This window comes from Lynx rufus, unplaced genomic scaffold (genome assembly GCF_022079265.1).
Source record: "Lynx rufus isolate CCGP_SWC_20201006 ecotype Redwood Valley unplaced genomic scaffold, mLynRuf1.p SCAF_4, whole genome shotgun sequence".
Taxonomy (NCBI): domain Eukaryota; kingdom Metazoa; phylum Chordata; class Mammalia; order Carnivora; family Felidae; genus Lynx; species Lynx rufus.
Window position 1 is genome coordinate 77684298 of NW_025814856.1, and position 19840 is coordinate 77704137.

The 19840-nt window shown below is 37.1% G+C and overlaps 1 protein-coding gene across 1 annotated transcript; it reads right to left on the reverse strand.

Moving 5' to 3' along the window:
- Positions 1-211: 211 nt before the first annotated feature.
- On the reverse strand, positions 212-19521 carry CBLL1 (Cbl proto-oncogene like 1). Its single transcript, XM_047095180.1, has 6 exons — positions 19418-19521; positions 14189-14356; positions 10835-10935; positions 10098-10181; positions 7352-7425; positions 212-4836 (listed from the first exon to the last, which is right to left on the reverse strand). Exons 1-6 carry the CDS (start codon positions 19428-19430, stop codon positions 3801-3803), a joined length of 1476 nt encoding a protein of 491 aa, XP_046951136.1. The 5' UTR covers positions 19431-19521; the 3' UTR covers positions 212-3800.
- Positions 19522-19840: the final 319 nt, after the last annotated feature.

The following is a 19840-nucleotide window of genomic DNA, read 5'->3' on the forward strand; positions in this document are numbered from 1 at the left end:
CATGGTCCTGCCCAAGTGTGAGACCTAAACCCATGACCTAGCATTGTTCATTTCAGTTGTGGGATTCTGTACTGCCTAAAAAGTCTTAATTCTTAAAGAGAGGGAGATGGGAAAATTAAGCTTTGAACACTAAAATCTTGCCCTCGGAATTGTCTTAGCACTTTTCCCCTCAATGGTAGAAAACTGAAGGGGCATGAATCAAAACAAAAAATGTTTGAAAATCCAAATGTTTTTATTAGTATCACTATCAAGTATTTTCACTGGCTTATCTCTCTGTCCCCTTGAAGTGAAGTATATCCAATATTGCTTTATTAGACTGTGCGTATATTGTAATAAGTAAATGCTACTTAGTGTCTAGGCTAAAATTTAACAGATTAGTTACAAACCAGTGAAGAAACACAAATCTACTTTGGTCAAAATAGAGTATGATTATGTAAAACTTCCTCAATTGACATCAATATTTGGTGGCTAATCTAATAATTAGAAAAATATATTTTTTGTTCTTGGTACTTGTGATTTTTTTCCATGTACAGCTGACCCTTGAACAACAGGGGTTTGAATTGCACGGGTCCACTTACTTATACACGGAGTGTTTTTCTACACAGAACTGTATTTTCTCTTCATTAGAACTTTTAGTAACACCTTTTCTAGCTTCATGGTAAGAATACAGTGTAGGATACATATAAATATATATAAGATGTACTAATCAACTACGTTATCAGGCTATTATTAGAGTTTTCAGTGAGTCAAAAGTTATACATGGATTTTCATCTGTGCAGGGGGCCAGCACCCCGAATTCTCACGTTGTTCAGGGTCAAGTGTACTTATAACATAGGACCTTTCCAAAATTTTCATGACATAGGAAGGACTATAGGACTTTTCAAAAAGAGGTATGATACCTTTCCAGTATGTTAGAACAGAAGTCAGCAGCTCTGTATACCTCATAAAGTCACTTAATTGTGAGTTTAAAAATACGTTCAAATGTCTTTTCCGTTTACGTCAGTGGTATCTAGTTAGTATTTACACAATGATTTTGAGCAAATGATTTTTACAGGGCAAAACAGATATAGTTTCTTATGGTTTTTGCAACTGATATTTCCCAAATACTAGGTTATATTGTGAACGGGCACGCCACTGAAGAAACACTAAAATTCGACTTGCTGGTTTCAATCTCAACAAAAGTGAAGCTAATTTTACTGTAAAAGTTGTACCGACACAGACACACAGAAAATTTTGCATTCTCCCAAATGTGTCATCAGTAGGTAAAAATCCACCTAGGCAAAATAGTATTTATGCTTCCATTTTATTGTTTTTAAGAATTAAACTGCCACCTCAGTAGTCTTAAGAGCAATATAATGAAACATACATACATTTAATTTAGACTTATGTCCATCATAGCTTCAAAGGCTTCCCTGAAATAAGGCTGGGATTCACATCTTTTTCCTTGAGGAAATAAACACTAACAGTAATTTTGTTATCCTTCTACCCACCAACCCTCATTCAAACAATAACTGGATGAATTCAAGTCTAACGCCATTTAAAAATTTTGTCTGCTACAACACATTCATCTGATCTGCCTCCCTGCATAACACGTATTTTTTAAACCTAACTGAAAATAAATCATTTTTTAAAAAGTCTACGAGAATTCTCTTAAACATGTGGAAGTTTATCATGATACTAATTATTTTGTCCAATACATAGGCTAAGTGGTTTCATACCACATTCGACTCTAGTGAATTTCAATAAAAACAGGAGCGCTCCTCATAAACAGTTGAGAAGCCCTAAAAGGAATTTGGCTATTTTCTTATCACAAGAAACAAAGAATGGTATTGGATTTTTAACAGTAATATTTTAACAGCTCCTAAATAGGGGCATGAAAAGGAATCAAGTTTGCACCAGTCCAAGTACCTACAGTAATGACAGAAGCACTCACCACCACCAGTTCATACTATTTCTTATTTCACTCCCATGCTCCTAATAACAAGAATTTCTCACTAGATATATTGCATTAACACTGGACTCTCAAATTGCTAGATGTGAAAAATCACTCAACTTAAAAAAAAAAAAAAAAAAGCGTCTTAGTTATTTCCGGCCGGTCAAGGTTGAAATAATCATTTCGCCTATCTCTAACTTCAGCTCTAAGTTCAGAGACGACTCTGCATCTCATTATCCAAGACGAGAAACTGTTTTGCCTGTGTCTGACAGAATCCAATGGTAAATTAGCCATCAGCTCACCCTTTGTCAAAAAGAAATGTTCTAAATGTACGCACTACAAACTATTTAATAAATGACATCTGCATACTACGTTTTTCATTTTTATATTATGCACCATTTTAGGGGGGAGGAAATACTTCACAGGGGTTTACTCAAAGGATATAGGACCATACCCTAAGAATGTTGATTTATACACATGAGTTCCATATAAAATGTAAGTGGTCATCTTAGCTGGACTGTAGCAAGCCCCTATAATGCAAATGCTGACTCTAAAGGCACGTTATAAAGCTCTGAAAATCACAATTTAGTCGTTACTTTTCTCCAATACAAACAAAATCATCTGGTAGTCTTCACTGGTGACTCCATTTTAAAATGTTCCCAGTTTCATACTGCTTAACCCATAAAAGGAACAGGAAATTATAGTCTTAAAATTTCAAGTTAGAGAAAAAAAACCTTATCACACGGTAATGAAACCTGAGCAATGCAAGTCTGTGATTACAAGAATGTCCCTCATTAATACAATATTCCTCTACGGCATTCAAATTGTACTTTAAAAACCCAATAAACAAGAACCCACCTAGAGCACAGGATCCAACTCCACCACGAAATGAGGAATTACATAAAGTCTATTCAGCCCTAAATACTTAGTTTGAGACAATGAGCAGAGTAGAACACTTTATCTAGAGAACACAATTTAAACAGTTCTATAAAATAATGTTACGTAAGATTAGTAAATGTGGTGCATCATGTGATTCCAACCATTCAGGAAAAAATGTTAATGAGTAACAGTATCCCCCAATAGCTTGGAGCCTGTAGAGTCAATTACTTTGGCCAGATCTTCCCAAAGAATTCCTAATGCCTTTTAATGTTATGAACATCAAAATATCTTAGTACTGGAATTCCAATGTATTTTGGTGCTCCTGAGGCTGCCTAAAAATGAAAAGGCATCCAAGTGAAGTGCATTATATACTTAATATACCTCAAACTTTCAGTGCCTAAAATGTGAAATAATTCTCTACCACTTAACAGTCTGCCTTACAGTAAATTCTAGTAGATTTTTACTTTTAGGATTTTATTGTAACTTTGGGAAATTAGTGGTAAAACATATGGTTTTTAAAAAACAGTATGTGGCTGCACTTAAATTCACATAAAAATAGCATTTTTACAACCATTTTGAAATTTAATCCTTTTACACAGGTTAACAAAATGTATCACAAGAAAAACTGAACACTGGATTGAACAAAAGCACTATTTTTGAAAGTGGAACAATGAAAAAGTCTTCCCAAATTCTTTACAAATGGTCACCTCTGGGTCAATTTACCACACTAGGGGAACAAAGTTGTTAAAATATAGCTGTGCTCAACTGAGCCACTTATCTGCACTACAGTATAGTACTTGAAATCGATCCTAAGGTCAAGATTTAAAACCATTTTTAAGAGACAAGACCCTACGTGTTTTACGGTCACCTCAGGAAGAGGTGCTTCTCCTTCCCAGAACAGTCAAAGCTTAATTAAAAGATTGACTATACGTAAGTTTTTGTTGTTTTTTTTCCTCCTCATCGTATCTTCAGTTCAAAGCACTATTAATCATTGGTAATACGGTCTATATCTTGTCTGATCTGGATGATGTGGTCCAGGAAGTGGGGTTTGAGAAGGCGGACCCTGCATTCGTGGAGGAGGAGGTGGCCCTCTTGGTGCAGGCCATATACCAGGACTCATTCCTCCTGGTTGTGTAAATGGAGGGCTCAGAGTTCCTTGATCTTCAGTGAACTGGGGTAGAGAGTTAGGATTATAATGGTGAGGAGGGGGTGCAGTTACAGGTGGGCCGCCGTGCTGAGGCGGGGGAGGTCCTGGAGGAGGATGATTCATATAAGGTGGCATCTGGGCAATAATATGTCCGGGGGGAGGGGTTATTGGTGGTGGAGCAGAGGTCATTGGTGGAGGTGGAGCTTGGCTATAAACCAAGTGAGGAGTCCCTGTGGCCTGGGGAGGATGTGGCATTGGATGGCTTATTGGTGGTGGAGGAGGTGGGGGGGGTGCGTAATGTTGCTGTGGAGGCATAATATGATGAGGGTGCGAGACCACTGGTTGGCCCTGATATTCAGGATGGTGGTGAGCAGGTGCTGGGGCAGGAGGTGGTGGTTCTCTAGCACCTGAATTGGAGTCATCCTGAATAGGGACAGTTATTAAATTGCTGTGTTTTCTTGTTGAAATACGAAAGGTTTCCTGACTGACCGAACGAGGAGGAGGTGGAGCCATGGCCAATTCTGCTGGCGGAGCACGGATATCCTCGTGTGGCTGGTTATAGTGCTCATGTGGCACATGCTGCAACGGAGGTGGCGGCATCATGATGTGCTGCTTTGGCGGAATATGGCTCATGTGGTGCTTGTCTGGCGGCATTATAAAACGATCAGGGATTTCAGCTGGTGGTGGGGCGATAGGAGGATGGACGTTTTCAAGTGAAGCACGGGGAACAGGTTTTCCAGCTCTCATGTGGCGGTGGTTGATATGCGCCTGTAAGTCTCTCTGAGACAGGTAGGTTCTCTTGCACCCTTGAACAATGCTACACATGAAGAGAGAACCTCGCGTACACTGCTCGATCCGCTGAACGGGATCACTACAGCTGAATGAGAAGGGGAAAAAACGGATTTACTAAAAGCAGACCAGCAAAATACTGCACAAACTCTCACAGATATGCCTGTTCTTGAAATCTGTTGTGGGAACTGCAAAAGTTCACAATTACAAGTTGCAGGGACCATAAGTGAACCTTTAATCACTGCCACTCTGTGGTCTGTTGGCTTCACATTAAGCATCCACCCTTCGACTGACCTTGGAACTCTCCATACAAGTAAAAATTAAAAGTTGTTTATCAAACAAGAGTATGTTTTAAGAAAAGACCTATTGTTCCTAAGACACAGAATTATCTGATTGTCTCAAACAAACTCTATGTTTTGCATCCATTTGCAAAAACAGCCAGAAAGGATGAACCAAAGGTCTGTCATAGTCATGGAATTCAAACTTGTACAGTATTTACGGAGCAACAAGGATTTGCTGAGCGAACAATACGAAGTAAAAGACGCTGCAAAGACTGCAAAAATGTGTAAGATCATCCTCATCGACAGGGTTCTTGACATTAAGCAACGTAAACTATTTAAATTCAAACCCTATCAGGAGTCCCTTAGGGAAGAATTATCAGACAATTTTACTACAAAAAAGTATGACCCCCTCCTTTCTAAACTGTAAGCACTAAATTTAACTCAGCATTTTCTTAATGACTCAGGGTCAAAATTATAACTCTTTCTCACTACATTTAATCCACACTTGCCTTTAGAGTCTTTTGAAATAGTGGAAAAGAGGACTGAACCAGGAATCAGAAGAACGGGGACCAAGTGCTGGCTCTGTAATCTTGGAGAAGTCATTTAATGTGTTTATTTCTTCATCTGCAATACGGGTTAAAATATGTACTCTAACAATGTTTTTTTGTTTTTGTTTTTTATCTACTTTGCCCTACTTAAAAGAATATCCTTGGGATAACTGAAAACAATGAAAGTGGCAGAACCGAATCACTAGTTAAGCATGGAATCACTACATATGCATGGATATAGGCTATTAACACGGAATATGTGTATCAGGTCATCTGAGACTATGTTAAATGGCTCTATATTCCTGAGTTTGAGCTGTGTCTCTATTCTCACCCTTGCTGTAAGGCTGGCCCTCCTTGAGACTAGCAGGCTTCCCTTTAGTGGCCATTTGGCACAGTTCTCATTTGTTTGCTTCTAATATGCTGTAAACTCAGAAAGGTCTCCATGGTAACAGGAATGTAAGACACTTTCTTTTGGGTGGTGTTTAAAAGCAACAGTATATAATATTTATATCAACTTGGGTTGCCATTTCTTCACTTCCTGATCTGAGTCGGTTGAGCCAGATAGGTTTATGTTCTCAAATAGCTAAGTGCCAACCAGTGAGGTGCTTACTGGAGTTACTTTCAATATCTTGAAAACTAAATTCCCTTTTCCATATTACCATTAGAACACTTATTGAATCATCCTCTCTCTCTCTCAGTGACGCCAATCTTCCTACACCATAAAAAGAAATCATCCCTTGTAAGTGTCCATAATTGTGTTATCAACCCATACTACAAATCTTGGGATAGCTTCTGACACAGGTCATAAGGAATCTCAGAAGTCTACAATTGTTCCAAGGAAGTTGGTCTCAAAGCTTTCTCAAGTCTTCTATCAGGGGTTCTAAACTGGTATAAAAAGTTATCCTGGATCTTTCAAGACCATACCGAACTGGATCAGTATCAACCAATACCTCTAGATCTTTATAACTTGTCTGAGCCAATACCATGATGGTGTCCTAAGACATACTCAAGACATAAATAATAAGATTTGCAGGTAGTACATAAGAGCTTATACTTACCTAGTACTTATTATATGCTAGGTACTATAAATATAGATGTATGGACCTACTAGTTTAGTTCTAACAACACAGAAACGTAGATGCTATTTATTAACTCCATTTTACAGATGAAGAAACAATCTGTCACACAGCTAATAAGCGGCAGACTAGGGATCTGAAGCCAGGAATTGTAATTCCAATCGCTGCTTGATACTACCTCTCTAGTGTCCCATCAGAGAAACAAAAACAAAACAACTGTTTTGGTTTATAACACTAATTTTGTGATGACACATGTATTTGTTTGGGCTAATGTGAACACTCAGATAATAGCTACCTAGCCCTATCCTAAGGAGAAGGCTAAGGCCAACTCTAGGCTCACAAAGAAAGGTTAGCCATGTCTACATATTTGATATCCTGCTGCTGACTTACATCATACTCTGATCTTTACCAATTCATTACATCACAAACTTTTATTATTTAAAAATCTACTAATGGGGCGCCTCGGTGGCTCAGTCGGTTGAGTGTCCGACTTCAGCTCAGGTCATGATCTCGCAGTTTGTGGGTTCGAGCCCCGCTTCAGGCTCTGTGCTGACAGCTCGGAACCTGGAGCCTGCTTCGGATTCTGTGTCTCCTTCTCTCTCTGCCCCTCTCCCGCTCGTGCTCGTGCTCTGTCTCTCAAAAATAAATAAAAATGTTAAAAAAAATAAAAATGAAAATAAATCTACTAATAACCTTACCCTGGACACATCTTATCTCCTTTTTTTTCATGTAAAATTGCACAGTCATAGCAAAACACATGCTTGCACGGAATCTGTGAACAGAGACATATTACAGTTAAGCATACTAGAACAACTTAAACTATTTCCATAAAAAATAACTGTAAGCACAGTAACCTGGACATAAAAGGCACCTGATAATTGCTCACTATGATAAGCATTTATTAAGTACTAATTACAGAAAAGCAACAATTAACCTTTTTTCAGTAACAGAGCCCTTTGAGATATAATGAAATATTTGGCCTTTCCCCCAATAAATATATACGTATGCATCTGCTTACATTTCTCGAAGTATAAATGCTATGAATTTCATCTGTGGTTCCTATAGAGGTAAAGCTCCTGAAGAAGCCCACACTATCCAAAGCAATCTACAGATTCATCGCAGTTTTTCACAGAACTAGAACGCAAAATCCTAACGTTTATATGGAACCACAAAAGACCCCAAATAGTCAAAGCAATCTTAAGAAAGAACAAAGCTAGAGGTACCACAATCCCAGCTTTCAAACTATACTATAAAGCTATAGTGATCAAAACAGTACGGTACGGGCACAAAAACAGACACAGATTATGAAACCCAATTGAGAGCCCAGAAATAAACCTATGCATATACAGTCAATTAATCTACGACAAAGGAGGTAAGAATAAACAATACGGAAAAGGCAGTCTCTTCAGTAAATGGTGTTGAGAAAACTGAAGAGCTACATGCAAAAGAATGAAACTGGACCACTTTCTCACACCATACACAAAATAAACTCAAAATGGATTAAGGACCTACATGTATGACTTGAAACCATAAAATTCCTAAAAGAAAACATACGCAGCAATCTCTTAGTAAACTTAATAACATTTTTCCAGATGTCTCCTCAGGCAAGGAAAACAAAAGCAATGGAAACCATTAACAAAATGAAAAGACAACCTACTGAATGGGAGAAGATATTTGCAAATGATATATTCAATTAGGGCTTAATACCTAAGATATATAAAGAACTCATACAATTCAACACCAAACCCCCCATGCCCAAATAATCAGATTAAAAAATGGGCAGAGGACCTGAATAAACATTTTTCCAAAGAAGACATACAGATGGCCAACAGGTACATGAAAAGATGCTCAGTATCACTAATCAGAGAAAAGCAAATCAAAACCACAATGAAGTATCACCTCACATCCATCTGAATGGTTAGTATCAAAAAGACAAGAGAAACATGTTGGCCAAGATGTGGGGGAAAAAAAGAACCCTCACGCACTATTGGTTGGAATGTAAATTGCTGCAGCCACTATGGAAAACAGTATGGAAGTTCCTCAAAAAAACTAAAAATTGAAGTACCATACAATTCAGTAATTCCACTTCTGGGAATTTACCTGAGGAAAACAAAAACACTAACTCAAAAAAAGTATATGCGCCATTATTGCAACATATTATAATAGCCAAGAAAAAAAAGATGCGGTACATATACACGATGGAATATTACTTAGCCATAAAAAAGAATGAAATCTTGCCATTTATGACATGGATGAACATAGAGGGTGTTATGCTAAGTAAAGTCAGTCAGGCAGAGAAAGACAAATACCATATGATTTCACTTATATGTGGAACCCAAGAAACAAAACAAACACAACAACAACAAAAAGAGAAACAGTCATAAATACAGAGAACATACTAGGGCGGGAGGCAAAAGTGAAGGTGATTAAGAGGTACAAACTTCCAGTTATAAAACAGGGAAGTCACAGGAATGAAAAGTACAGCATAGAAAATACAGTCAATTACATTGTAGTAACTTTGTATGCCGAAAGACGGTAACCACACTTATCACGGTGAGCACAGTGTAATGTACATAATTGTCGTATCGCTATGTTGTACACCCAAAACTAATTTAATATTATAGGTCAATCATACTTCAATAAAAATTTATAAAGTAAAAAGTAAAAAAAATAATTAAAAGAAAACTCCCAAAGAAGAATACCATAACCATGTTCTATCTTTTCCTGTTCCTCCTGAAACTGTGTCAAAGCAGTGAAATAACAAACACCTCCTACATTTAATGTAAGTAGCATTCTTCCCTGGCAGTTAATGAACTTATAAAAATCTAAAAATAAATCAGAAGAACACAGTAAAATGATGTTAGACCATTTTAAAACTCATAGTCCATTACTCTTATTTAGCTACGCTACACAGCAAAGCAAGAGGGCCCGATCGATGCCCTCTACCAGGCAGATGTTACTGAATTCAATTTTTTTCAAATACAAATACAAAACTATCTTTTAAAAGAGGATATGTCAAAATTACTATAAAATTACAACTAGAGTTATAATTGTTTTTAATGATTAGAATTCAATTCTATTTGAATTATTAGTATTATTAGTTTTACATTAAAAATTACAGCCTTCAGAAACAAGTAACTGACTTTGTTGTTTAACAAGAAAACAATTTTTCCTTAATAAACCAGAATAAATATCCACTAACATGTATCAAACAGTCCAAAGAAATTCGTTTTCAGAAGTTAATTTTCAAGCAATTCAAGAATTTGTCAAGATAATTATATTAAATGCATGGTATCCCCAAATTTCCCTTGGCTATTCCATGCTTAATTAAAATGTCACAAACTTAGTCATTAAACAGTGATAAATCCACCTACTTAAATTTCAGAATCTCATCTCTACACAAAAGTTTACATTTACTAAAACATTTAATTTAGTTATACTTACCATTCGCCCATAGATTTTAATAGGCAATCCACACTTGTCACAGAAATGAACTGGCGTATCATCCTTTTCACCTAAGATGTTTATCTGTTGAATGATATAATTAAAATTTTCTTTTTAAGCATCTCTAAAAATTGTACTTATAATTTTTGCAATGAATTGGTCAGTATTTTATAAAAGTTGTTAATACAATTAGAAATAAAGGTTTCTTGGCATAATTCCCACATATTCCACATGATTAGCTGTGCCCCCATTAGTTTCTTTTTTCTAATGTTTACGGTTATTGATTTTACTTGACTTTACTGAAAATTATTTCAAATTATTTTTGAAAATAGTGGAAATAGGGCATTAATAAACAGATGATTTGAGTGTGCTTAAACAAAGCATAATAGCTGTAATAAAAGTTCATACCATTCTTTAAGTATTCTGATTATTCTAATAAAATATTTAAAGTATTTTGCTGTTCTGGGGCGCCTGGGTGGCTTAGTCAGTTGAGCACCTGACTTTGGCTCAGGTCGTGATCTCGCGGTCTGTGAGTCGAGCCCCGTGTCGGGCTTTGTACTGACAGCTCGGAGCCTGGAGCCTCCTTCAGATTCTGTGTCTCTTTCTCTCTCTGCCCCCACCCCTCCACTCTCTGTCTCTGTCTCTCTCTCAAAAATAAACATTAAAGAAAATATTTTTTTATATAATAAAATAAAGTATTTTGCTGTTCTAATAAATTTTTTTATTTTTAGTTTTACCTGGAAGTCCCAAAAAAGGTGTCCAGGAAATCTTCGCTGATTTCCAAACAGTTCGCCCCCTTTACAGTCATACCGTTCTTCTTCATTATAATCAAATCCTTCTGAGAAAAGAAAGTGTTCTGAGAAAAGAAACTTTTCAAATCCTAAATTTCATTTTGGAAGTACATGTACATGGCACCACAGACCTGTTCACCCAAAAGCCCATCTGATGCCTTTCAAAGCTCTTCTAAGGACAAGATAATCAAGACTAGTTTAAATCATTATAACATCAGCTAGAAATGATCTTGGCAACCATCTACTCCAACCCTCTTATTTTATAGTTGGGAATACTGCAGTATGGAGACCTATAGTAACTCAATACATAGATTGTGGGAGAGCCAGGAACAGACTTCAGAACACTTCAGTCCCATTCAAGTGCTCTTATTAATTCACCAAACTCTCTCTAGTATAAACCTTTACTAATTACCATCGTCACACTTGCCGCACAAACTTTTAAGATACTGATCACTTACTGTAATCTACCTACAAAAGTGGTATCATGCTGCAAGAGGCTGATTTTATTGCCAAAAGCATATGATGAAAATATAAAGAATTCTGCAGGTTTTTCTTCTTACAACTAAGCAAATTAGGTATCCTCTCCTTCAGTCTTAAAACTGAAACTGATTTTAGAAATAAGAACATATTCATACTTCATCTTTTCAATTAAAACCTCTCTCTGGTTGATCACCCAAACAGCAGAAGCCATATCATATCTAGTCACAAGTATCCTTCTCTCCACTATATGTATCAATAAAATTATGAAGATCATATGGGCTCAATTTCTCTAACCTTGATGGTAAGCATCTCATCTCATACAAAAGAAGAGAAAACCAATGGACAGTCCAATGGTAATTCTTGGTAGAATCCAATTACCTAAAGTAAAGGTGAGAAGGCAAATCTATCCCTCCAAAATGCCAGGCTTCTCATGACTCTTTAGGCCCTAGAACTGGTAAACAGCGTAGACCAAGCGCACAAGTTTTAACTTTACCCATGTGGCTAAATTACAGTACCTGTGTATGGATGTACATATGGACATACACACAAATACAGGGAAGCAAGACTTTCCCAGTGCACGAATCGTCTCCAATACAAAGTATACAGTTCAAGGAGTATTCTTAAAAGTTACAAATGAGTGACCCTCGCCTCTTGTATGGCCCATTTATACCTTATAAAAAGCTTCTGTCATCTAAAATTCAAAATAAGGAAGATCAGTTCTTCTTATCTAAAATGCTGAGTTATTGTGTTGAACAACAGCCAACAAAATGAGGAGCTCAGTAATCATTTTTCAAAGTTGTTCAACCTGCACTCCCACCATTAAAGTATACATGTATAATTGTATAATACCATATTAGTACCCACATCTCCCTATTTTGATCTGCCTAGAAAAAACACCAATCACTTATTATTTTTTACCCAAATTAGTTGAATCAAAAGTAATCAAAAGTTATCTCCAGCCTCAGTTTGTTCTCTTAAAAGAGAAATTGGTAATAGTAGTTCCCTCTAGAAAGGGGTGTAAGCTTGGGGGATGAGAGGGGAGGGAATGAGGGGATATCTGAGAGGAAAAAGAAAGAAGGGGGATTTTAGCTTTTTTGCCTTGTTTGGATTATGATAACAAGAATGTACTTGCACATTACTGTGTACTTTTTAAAAATTATTAAAAGAAACAAAAAGGTCAAAGAAAGGGCACCCTACGTTATGAAGAGTGCAGCAATCGCCCTAAGTTACTACCACCACGATTTAGAACATGTGACTTCAAATGAACTTGGAGAGATACCCTACAATAAAAGGAACCATAAAATGAGGTATAATTAAAACATTTTGATTCCAAAAAGAAAAACAGATAGATTGCTGGAATAGAAGGGAAAATCTAGAAATTGACATAAATACTTTTAGGCCTTTAATGTAGGATAATAGTGGGATGCTTATTCAGCACAGAAAAGACAGATTATTCAATGGTTAAGACAAATAGCTAGCTGTTTTAGAGAAAAAATAAATAGAGCCAGACTCCACTTTTTTTTTTTTAAATAACCAAATACACGTCCATAAATGTCCCACAGCAGGGATCAGCTAACTTTTTCTGTAGAAAGCTAGATTAGTAAATATTTTAGGCTGTGTAGGCCATATGGTCTCTTGCAATTACTCAACTATGCCATTATAGTGTGAAAGCAGTCATAAACAGTACTTAAATGAATGGGCATGGCTGTGTTCCAAAAAATCTTTACAAAAACAGGGCTGGATTTGGTCCACAGGCCATAGTTTCCTGACCCTATACTAACGGGTAAAATGGGAAAATTATTTTCTGTTCATGAAATAGAAAAAAGGCCCTTCTAAGAATTTTATAAAACCCAGAAGTCATAACAGAAGACTGGATTGGATATCTGATGACACAAAATCTTCAAACTTCACCACAATAAAAATTGGATATATAAAGTGCAAAAGACAAATGGTGAATATACACAATATGTGACAAAGAGCCAATTTAATAATTTGTAAAGAACTCAGAAAAATCAAGAGAAAGACTACAATACAGAAAAAAATGGTTAAAAGATATGAACAGGTAGACCCTAGGCAAAAGAAATAACCGATACTATGTAAAGATATCCACGTAACTCCATTCATAATTAAAGAAATGTGTATCAAAATGAAAATTTTTAAAGGTTAATAGTCCCAATATTAGTGCGTGGGAATATAAATGGATTTTTTTTTCAGAGCCATTTGACAATATCTGTTAAATTCTAAGATGTACAGATGGATACCATCAAGCTGTAAAATACCCAAATTCATGCAAAGTTTAAATTCGACACCAAGCGTACATGCTAAGCTATATGTACAAGGATATTTCCTGCAGCATTGTTTTTAACAGCAAAAAAAAATCAGAAAAATTCTCGATACATTATAGTGTATCTATAAATGAAACACCTAAGCCTATTTTCTTAAATGACTACAACTGTACACACTGATAAGGCAAAATTTTAATTGCATCTTACATGAAAAAAGGGCAGTTATATATTAAAAAGTTACTATAAAAAAGTTGTAAAAGAAATTATTTTGGTACAGTATTGTCAAGGTAGGGAGACAAATTTCACTTTTAATATTTTGCTCTCTGAAATGTTATTTAGGTTTTTTTTTTTTTTTAATGATAGGCAGTGTTACTTTCAATAACGAAAGAAAAACCAAAAATATTATACAGCAAGAGAAAAGTGCATGAAAAATGAAACAGTAAGATAAAAAGATCTTAAATAAATAAGACCACATGGAATATTTGGTGGAATCAGATACAATAGACTTTTGGATCTGTCAGTTTAAACAAATTACCTTCATCACCAGGTGGAGCCTTTGCAGGCATCCTGTTTATAGTCCTTGGAGTTCGAGGTGCAGTTTTGGCTTTGTTCCCTTGTTTGGAGATAAGCTTTATAGGAATTCGTCTTCGAACATCAAGACCACCCAATGATCCAGAACTATTAGTGCCTTGTAACTCATTGTCTACGTCAGAAAAAAAAAAAAAAAAGTTGTAATTTCTTTCAGTTTTCATTTTTGAAGATTATTCTGCTACAGGTATTAAAGTAACATATCCAACATTATCAAGGGCTGAATATCTGGGTTCTGATTTTAAATATTATATTATATATGTTTAAGCATTAATTTTCTCTATATTAGATAAACCCTTAAAGCAATGTTTTTTGAGATGGAACCCTTTAAAGAGTTGGCAAAAACTACAAAACCTCTCTCTAAAAGTAGACAATAAAAATTTCCATGATTCCAAAAGAGTTTACAAAAACATAAAGCCTTTATAAGCCCAAGAACTTCTGTCTTGAACTATAAGAGATTTTTTTAAAAAAAAATAAATAAAAGGAAGGAGGAGGAAAAGAAAGAAAACCATCCACATCTCCAACAAGCACACAAAACACTTGTTAAGTTAGAAAAGTGAATCTACATCAGGACAATCAATAAAACAAACAAAAAACTAACAGTGACAATAGCAAAATTAAAAAAGTAATGCATTGAAAATGAAATTAGTTTTAAGGAAAGTGATTATTCCCTAAGTGTAAAATAGCTTTTCTAAAAAGTATTCAGGAATAGTAAAGATTATTACACTATTTAGTAGCAGAAGCACACAATGATGTATTTGGGCTACAACCTTTATAGATATATACATGTGAGTGTGTTATTCTAAGCTGCATCGTAATGGAAAAATAGAGTTTAGAAGGATGCAAGGTTTCTGTAATTCAACTAGATCTAAACAAGGGACACTTTCTAAGGCCCTCCTTGTTATTAGCTATTAACTCATTTCCCATGAGTAACAGGAGGATTATTTCATAGAACTGACTCCATTTGAAGGTTAATAGTCTCCTTTTTTTTTCAAGTCTATGACAAAATATTATAATACAGAAAATATTCACTTTTACCCACCAAAGACACAAAGGGAAATGTCCCAAAATAGGAAATGCAAATAAAATAATTTTTAAAAATAGTAACATTTTAAATATGACATACTGAATGAACTGTCCCTGCAGGAGATAGTGCAACCAAGATTGATAGGCCCACTGTCCACATTACATTCAGTAAAGCCAAATCTGAAAGCAGTAACCTAGTACTAATGACCTCCTCTCCAATGCTACTAGGTTTACAGACACATGTTAAATTCACATCAGTTTGCACTCTTCCTGAACAATTATTTTTTTAATTCAAAATAATTTTAATTCAAAATAATAATTTAATTCTTAATGATTAATTTAAATATCTTTCAGTCTACTTTCTACTATTACTTTTACAATAGCTAATCCTCAAAGAAAAAATTCATGGAAAGGAAGTATATGGGTAGCTAAAATCTTGAGTTAGGATAAACCCAACTGGATCAACTTTCAGCACTTCACCAAATGTATTAAACCAAGCTGAGTAATGTATTTCATCTGCTTTCTTCTAGTTACTTATGTAAAAGTACCTACAAGCAATGTAATAGCCAAAGGATGGATATGACAGAATCTTTTTTTTTGCTCAAAATGTATTCCTGATTTTTCAATAAATGAACAAAGCAAGCTGATGTAGACAGATAGTTGACAGTTCAATGCTTTCCTTCTGATATTAGGACTCAATGGTTTTACAACTAGGCGAAGGACCAAAATACCAACACTTCATCACTGCAAATCCTTTCCCTCCACCTTGAGCAGTTGAGATCACAACAGTTGCTTGCTTAGCCTACCACGACTTTCAGGAGTCCTCTGCCCTTTAACACCTTGCCACCTACCTCTCAGATTGCAAGTCCATAAACAAAGTACAGCATTCAACAGTGATATCATTCTGGGTTTGTCTTTTTTTTTTTTATTATTAAAAAATCAGAAAATACAGCACAATTTCTTTTTGAATACGTCAACTAAAAACATAAAGCCCATAACCATAAAAGTCCATGGATATTGTTACACGAAAAAAGAGAACTGAAGACATAACTAGTCATTTATTTTTATTTTTTAAAGACTTTTTTTTAAGTAATCTACATTCAACATGGGGCTCGAACTTACAACCCCAAGACTGAGTCACATGCTCTACCAACTGGGCCAGCCAGTAGCCCCTATAACTGGCCATTTAAGGTGAATCCACTTTAAAAAGGAGTAACACTTTTATATTATAGTTTTTTAAAGATTTATTTAGAATTTTATCCTGAATTAAAGAACCAAGAAATATTTTATAAAATTTAGATTGCAGTTACAACTAAGTGCTAATTCTTAAAATGACCAAAGAATGAATCGAGTGCTAACTGGGCGTTTCCTGGAGTAGTTTTTCTGGCAAAATTCTATTAGAACCCTAGAGGATAGCCTTCATTTTATGTCTGACTTTTCAGCATGATCATAAAATCAGTCACTTTTGTATAATATTCAAGGGTTTTATCAATTTCCCCAAGAGCCTCTCTTAATCCTTTGACATTAAAATCTTTCTCTTAAAATACCTACCCTGTCATAACATCCTCAATCAATTGGCTGACTGGAATTTCCTCATTGGCCAAGGATTTTATTTGTGATTCAAATAGTTATCAAATTCATGTTTATGAATTCCAAAAAAAACCTGAATCTTTTGCAAGGTTTGTAATCACAATCAATATACAGTATTTGACACTGTTTCCTGATATGAAGCAAAGATAATGACTTATAAAGAAATTAAATGAAGAGAGAAAGGGCTGTCAGTTGGTACAGCATGTGACTCTTGATCTACATTGTAAGCTTGAGCCCCATGTTGGGTGTAGAGATTACTCAGAGACAAAATCTTAAAAAAAAAAAAACAAAAATAGAAAATATCTAGCAGGGATATCTGAGTAGGAACTGATTTTTTTAAATGGTCAGCTCATTTGTGAATATTTTCATGTCAGGATGACTCTTACTTTCTCAGGCAATATTTTAACTTAGAGAACTAGGATAATAAATACTCAAGACACACACCCAGCGATACTACAACTTCTTAACATAACATCCTGTAAACTGTGGAACAGGCTTAACTACCAATTCTAGTAATAGGCTCTAATGAGAAGTATTTTGCTAAAGTTGCACATTTGTTACTCTAACACCAAGGTCCCAGAGTTTCAATTCTACAAAATTTCCAAATACTAGAGATTCTTACAGCCTGATTCTAGGCCCTCTGTATTCTCATTCCTTGAGTGATCTCATCCATCCTTAAAATATTAAGTCTCTGGTACTAAATCTCAAGTATGTATTTTTCAGTCCACATCTTTCCTCTGATTTCCACCTGACAACTTCCCTTGTATGTCCCAATACACAGCTCATACTTGGCAGCCCAAAATTTTGTTCCCATATTCCCAGGTCTCACCTCTACCCCTTTTTTAAAAAGTGTGTTTTCCCCAAATCAGTAATGGGCACTACCTAGGTGATCAAACCAGAAACCTAGGCATCTCTCCTTTCTCTCACAAAGCTCATATTTGAGTTCTACCACCAAAATACTGAATTTGTCCACTCCCCTTCTACTAAACCAAGCCAACTTAACTAAGTCGAGTCTCTCTTCTGGTCTACTGCGATCACCTCCTAAATCCTCTATTATTTTTGTATCCCTCTTTTACACCATCTCCATGAACAAGCTATTGTATTTTTAAAAGAAATTATGTTCCTCCTCCACTTCTGTTCAATGGCTTCGCACAGCACTTAGAATCAAATCTTTATCATGGACTTCAAAGTCTTGTAGGACCTGACTCCTGCCTTCCTTTTCAATCTCAGGGTTCCTTCCCTCTTGCTAACTAAGCTGCAGCTAACTGATCTTCTTTAAGTTTTCCTTCCTCAGAGTCTTTGTATTTGCTAGAAATGCTTTCCTCCTGATCAGTTCCATGACTGGATTCTTCTCATGCATCAGATCTCAACTTATAAATTCTACTTTTACAGAGAGACCTTCCCTGACCACTCTCTCTGAAGCCTCCTCCTATTAGTCTTTACCACAGAACCCGTTTATTTTCTTCAAAGCACTCATCATGATCTGTAATTTTAGGTTTTAAAAACCAAACAAACAAAAACAAAAGCCCTGTTTATGGTGTCTTCCCCAACAGAATGTAATCTCCATGAGGTCAGGGATTCAGACCGTCTTGCTTACCATTGCACCATTCAATCTCCAGACCTACAGGTATCTGGCATATATTACATTGACTAACACTCACTAAAACCATATAGATATAATTTTACATCTATATGTAGAAAACTAAGTGGGTATTTGATGACTGAGAACACCCTAACCAATGCTTAATACAAGAAATATCCTTTTTTTCCTACTTATGATATGGCTGGCATAACTATACGGAACACTAACTCCAAGTGCACTCTCATTCAATATCCAAAAACCACAAAGAAGAAAAAGCCAAACAAGACGTAACGAAGAGCGGAGTCATTCTTACTTGGACATAGAGACGAGAATATCTTGATTTTAAGCTCTCCTTTGTAAACGCCCCCAAATGATGGGTAAGGACCACAGCCGTAGCGCGGGGCATGCTTTGGGTTCAGGCAGAAAAGCCGCTCCGAGTATGATTCCGAAAACCATATCCGACTCCCTTCTCCCACCTCTAATCCGTGAAGGACCAGAGAGACAATAACGACCGGCAGTGACCACCGCAGCACCCGCCCAAAACTGACTGAGACAGCAGGAAGTCTCTAACCCACTCCCGCGCATCGACACCCAGCGTAACAAGGCTTCCCCGACTCCAAAACTGGAATCTACCCGCCAGTCCCCCAAACTGAGAGCAGAGCACCCGGGACGAGAAAAAAAGGAGCGGAGCTCTCTCCTCCCCACGAGGCCCCCGCCTCCCACCGTCTGGGCTGAGAGCTCAGCAGAACCAGAGAAGTGGCTGTTGCCGGCACCGAGGCGGTAGGTACCGCACCGGAGGGTAGGCCGGGACGCAGCAGGCCCTTGCCGGGCACAGGGAGGGGTCTGTGAGATTTCCTTCTCACCGCCAGACCCCAGTGCTGTAGGGCGAGCGTATCCCCTCTCTGCCCGCTGGGCAGCAAGTCCCAGGCCGGCCAAGGGGGCATGGAACCGGGACCCCCACTGCCTCCGCCTCCTTACCAGTGTGATCCATGATTCGGCTCGCAGGGCACAGTGGGAGCGGAAGTCAACCGCGCCGGAGTCGCAGAGAGCGCGTGCGCGCTACCTTCCGGAGCCCGGGAGGCGGAAGTGCGACCAAGTTGCCTCGGCTTTGGCCTCCGAAAGCTTCCTTCTCTCTTGTCTACTACCCAACTCCGGTGAGGGAGTCAGGCATAGTTCGGGGAGAGAAAGGACACGCGAAGAGCTTCCAGGTCGAGGTTACTAAGACTCTTCCCCACGTGCTTCACGAGAAAGTAGCCTTTAACTGGGGAAAGGCGACCGACGGGAACGGGGGAGGGGGAGAGCGGTAGCAGCCGGAGGCATAAGCTCGCGGCAGGTAAGGCGGCCGCCCGCCCCCGGGGAGCGCTGCCTTCTGGGACTTGTAGTGCGCTGGGGCCCCGGGGT

Bases quoted from the DNA above. Each gene is read 5' to 3' on its own strand.
- CBLL1 (XM_047095180.1), bottom strand. The intron at 10,936-14,188 runs GTAATTTGTTTA...TTCTTTTCTCAG, and splicing joins GGCTCCACCTGGTGATGAAG to AAGGATTTGATTATAATGAA. The intron at 7,426-10,097 runs GTAAGTATAACT...CTCTGTTCACAG, and splicing joins TTAAAATCTATGGGCGAATG to ATTCCGTGCAAGCATGTGTT.